Source organism: Octodon degus, unplaced genomic scaffold, assembly GCF_000260255.1.
Source record: "Octodon degus isolate 3935 unplaced genomic scaffold, OctDeg1.0 scaffold00072, whole genome shotgun sequence".
Lineage (NCBI taxonomy): Eukaryota > Metazoa > Chordata > Mammalia > Rodentia > Octodontidae > Octodon > Octodon degus.
The window spans coordinates 8,446,234-8,451,079 of record NW_004524648.1 but is presented as its reverse complement, the minus strand read 5'-3'; the positions used below and the strand labels follow the sequence as shown (position 1 = coordinate 8,451,079).

General features: G+C 36.4%; 1 protein-coding gene across 1 annotated transcript in view; it reads right to left on the bottom strand.

Moving 5' to 3' along the window:
* The window catches only part of Rhot1 (ras homolog family member T1), an 85,423-nt gene that overhangs the window by 14,963 nt on the left and 65,614 nt on the right, over positions 1–4,846 (bottom strand). The window contains exons 15-17 of the mRNA XM_023719855.1: positions 4,281–4,483; positions 2,997–3,092; positions 1,276–1,398 (exon numbers count right to left, since the gene is read on the bottom strand). Of these exons, the coding sequence (XP_023575623.1) occupies positions 1,276–1,398; positions 2,997–3,092; positions 4,281–4,483 (422 nt within the window). The remainder of the gene's footprint in view (positions 1–1,275; positions 1,399–2,996; positions 3,093–4,280; positions 4,484–4,846) is intronic.

The window sequence follows — 4,846 nt, the reverse complement described above, 5'->3', positions numbered from 1 at the left end:
TCTTTTCTTCTCTTTTCAAGAAGCATATAGCTTTATAGGAATATTTCATGTTTTGCCTCATTTTTTTTTAAAGTGTAGTTAGTACAGGGCCTACATATCTCACTACGTAGACCCCACTCGTAGTGATCCTCCCATTTTCAGTCTCTCCAGTGCTGGGATTCCAGGCGCGCGACACCACACCCAGTCTCAACTGCTGTCTCAGCAAGCCCTGGGATGGGGTTGGCACAGCACGCTGGGGACTGAATCCCAGTCCCTGCATCTGCCTAAGCAGGTACTTTCATCCACTGAGCTATCTGGCCAGCCCTTGCCTCAGTTTTTAAGACCTCAAAAAATCAGGAGTACAGGGTGTGTGTGTGTGTGTGTGTGTGTGTGTGTGTGTGTGTGTGTGTAATTGGGAATTTAACTCAGCGCCTTTGCACTGAGTTATATCCTCTGCCCTTTCTAAATTATGAGTCAAGGTCTTGCTAAATTGTCCAGGATGGTCTTAAACTCATGATCCTTGCAAAGTGATGGGATTATAGGCACATGGCACCACACCCAGCTCAGATCTTTTCTTCTTTTCCTATTTCTGAGAGTTCATAACATCGGTTATTATCCTCATTTCCAGAAACAATTCTTCCAAATAAAATGTTCCTTTTTTTTTTTTTAAAGACAGGGTATCACTATGTATCACTAAGTTCGACTTGACTTTGAATTCATATAGACCCTCCTGCCTCAGCTTCCTGAGTATTGGGATTACAAGTGTGTACCGCCATGCCTGGGCCTCCACGTTTTAAAAAGTCAAAACAGATTCTAATTAATTTCTAACAAATGCTTGCAAGAATAAAGAAATTTTTCAAATCCAAAATACTGTTCACATTAGTATGGATTTACTAAGATACATTTGTACATAAAGTGAGTACAGTATACCATAACATCTTTTTTTGGTGAAAGGATCGATGTATCTTTTCCTTACTACAAATGTTCTAATCTATTTCTACAATTCATAACCAAAAATTTTAATCTCCCTACATGTATTATCTTCTGAGAGATAATTTAAATTTTCTATTGGAAACAAATCTAAAATCTTATTTTATAGTCCTGAAAATACACCTATTAATTTACAAACATAAAGGATGCTTCCAAAACTAAGTCATCATCACAGTGAGAATTTTAGGGAAGTTAGTTAGGCATCAGTTGGCTTGTCTTTGTAGTATCTGTAGAATATATAGGTATCCATTTTTTTCTTTTGTATTTTAACAGAATGCCTGGTACCCAGTAAATAAAGTTAAGAACCTGTTAAGAACTGCAGTGAAGATTTTGTTCTTTACAGATTGCAGCAAGTCTGAGTTGAGGAAGTTCTGACAGATGCAAAATGTACACCTGTTGCAGGTGCACATACAGCGTAACCGGGCATGGCTGCGAAAACACACAGAAGGACAGGATTGAGTTCTTACTTATAAATACGGCACAGGATAGGGTGTGCCAACTTAAAAAAAAAAAAAAAAAAAGATTTAGGCATATGCAACACTCTTTGAAGAAAGGAAAAAGACAGTGTGGGGCATGCTAAAGTTGTGCAGAATTCCACATTTACCAAAAATGTAATAAACAGTAATAGTTTCCTCCTCCCTCCCTATAGAGAATCTAGGGAAAATTATCTAACACTTTTGATTTTTCTTTTTTGGAGGGGGGATGGAATTATTATTATATACATTTCAGTGGAATAAATATGCACAGCAATAGATGGCACCCTCATCTAAATTAATAAAAATAAAAATTGAGTAAGCCATAGCACCCACCAAAAGGACAAGATTTGCTAGCATTTAAATAACCACCCCTCCTCCTCCCTCAGCATACACACATGCCCGAAAACCAGGAAGGAGAAGAGTAACAAGTACAAGAAAGTCAAAAGACAAGTATATTCAAATAAGTTATGAACAATATCACCTTGAATTCATCAAGCACTCTGGTTCCCAAAGGAAATCAAAGTGCTTCATCCATTTCCACTCAAACAAAATACAGAGTTAATTTCATCTGCTACCAAAACACAGCAGCTAAGAATGACAGTATGAAACTCTAGATAAAGATGTAAAAGTAAAAAATGGATCCAATTGAAATTAGATGGGCAATTTAGGGAGGCTTTCTGACTCCTTTCTGGTTGAGTGGAGTTGCACTAGTTGGGGCAGAGACAAGGGCAACCCATTTCACCTAGTCCCTAACTACCAATGATTGCTCAGTGGTCAGAACCACTCGGACATACAAAGCCATCACACCACCCATGAAGAGGTACTGGCTCAGAACCCACGCAAAAGAGCGCCACCTTATGAAGCAATGCCATCACTTCCTGTAACACCTGATCATATTTACAGGTTTCTCAGTCAAAGGACTGGCCCAATCTGACTTGCATTAGCTTGTGAGATCTGATGAGACCACAGCACACTGTAGCATGGTTGTGGAGATTAGCAGCATCCCAATAATGCCTAATTCCCAGCATGAAGAAAAACAAGAATTAATTTTGAGAATTAATGCTCAAGACATTTCTTTTTAAAACCTGACTTCTGATGGTGAACAAATCATTGCTACTAAAGTACTACCAGCTGTCATACTGGAATCCATCTGTTATTTTATAAATTGAATCTGACTCTTTAACACACACAAGGCTCCACCCACCAAAAAGGAGAGATGCAAAGTATGCTTAGCAACAGGGAGATGTTTCATGAGAAGTAGTTTGGGATTAACCATATGAACAAGTATCCATGTATGTACATTTATCATATATACACACACAAGAATTACGGTAAAATGTTTTAAAGATGTGGATCTAAAAACACAGTTGCAGATTAAAAAGTACATTTATATCATTAAAAGACACCATAATATACAGTTAGGCAATAAGCCTGACCAAGCAGTGCGTTTCTAGATAATTATTAAATGTTAATTATAGCAAGAAAGACTTGGTCATCCTAGAAGAAAATGTAACAAAATCCCACAGAAGTCATAAAGAAAAAGTAACTTACAAAGCAGTTTTTAGAAAGACCCAGATTTTTCTCAAATTCTCTATTCTATCAGTGCTGCCCATGTCTCGGGAGAGTCTGTCTCTGTAATGATCCTCTCTGTAGATAACATACATGAGAGTTTTAAAGCAGAGGTAAAACATAAATAAGGTTTTGCTTATATTAATAGGAATGACTTGTCTTCCAATACATATAAAAATTCAAAGATTTGTTGTATTTTTTAAAGCATTAGTTATGTGAGTAACAGTTGAGATTAACTCTTGATTTTAAAAATCTGTACAAATTACACACCTTTCTGGAAAAACTGTCTTGATTTATAGCAATGTTCAATTCTTTTATTTTATACTATAGTTTTCATGACAAAAAATATTTTAGAGACTAACCTAATAATAAACAGAATAAGCTATTAAGTCTTAAGAAACGCACTGCCTGAAAAACTTACGTTACAAAACAGAACTTACACAAACACTCTACTTGAGTAAAATGCCATTAAGAATCATGCAATTTTAAAGCAGTTAGTAAACTACAAAGATATCCAGTTATATGATACACATGTATAGATATATAATAAATGTACACGAAATTTGTAATTTATAACAATGCAAAACATGTATATATAGTGGAATTCCAATTACAAGTAATTTTTTTAATGCTTAAAGACTTCCTAGATCATGAATTCAAACATAAAATATAGATTTTTTTAAAAGTGATTTTAAGCTTCCATATACCCTAGATCAATTAATCAACAGAGAAATACAAAAAAGAATTTTGTGTATGGAAATGCCTTATAAGAATAAAGTAACATGATGCCAACCCTATTTTATTGCAGTAGGCATTTTTTTGTGTGTTTTGTTTTTTGATTTTTTGAGACAGGGCCTTGTAGTTCAGGGTAGCCTTGAACTCACTTATGTAGACCATGCTAGCTTCTAACTCACAGTGATCCTTCTGCCTCAGCCTCCCGAGTGCTGGGATTACAAGCATGCACAACACGACCAGCTCAAGATTTACCTTTTAATGCTGGATGGGAGGCTGTGCTTTGTTCTATTTTCCCGTTGAGAGGTACAGGCAGCTCAAAAATATACAAATATTGTCAGAAGCAATGTTTATATTGTTTCGTTATGGCACCCAAACCAAAATAATGTTTAAATTTGTGTCTTCTCATTACAAAGTCTCTTTCTGTTGCTGAACAACTTTTATATGACAAGATTCCTCCCTCATGGCTAGTAATGGCATGCAATGTTATCAGGAACCATGCAGCATCAAAGTGAAGCCAGAGTAGGTACTTACGGGTACATGGCCATTGTTGTCAGTTTAACAAAGATATCCTTACTGGGTGCGTCAGCAGTATTGCAAGTGAAGGCTTGAGGTGGAGGCATTTTGTGTTTCCTGCAGAAATCAGCAGGTGAGATACTATATTCTTGTTTTACTTCATGCAGGTCTGATTTTGCAGCAATAATTAAGCAGGGTATTCTGCTATCCATAAAGTGTTGCTATGGAATAAAAAATGAAGTCAAAAACTGATGACAAGTTAAAGAACAACTATTTGATTAAATGTGAACTAAAATTTTTTCTCTTAACAGGCAAAGTAACAATAATTTCAAAGACAGAAAATAAATTGAGAGGCAGTTTGGTGATAGTAGTCATCACTCTCATAAAATAAATGCAAGAACCACTTTTCTTTTTTTTTTTTTTTTGTATTTTAGGAAGGGTCTACAGGGTGTTCAGAGTCTTACTACTAGATCAGAGTTGTAGTGATCCTCCTGTTTACAGCCTCCCAAGAGCTGGGATTACAGGCACGCGCCATCACACCCAGTCTCAATTGCTGTCTCAGTGCACCCCAGGGGCAGGGCCAG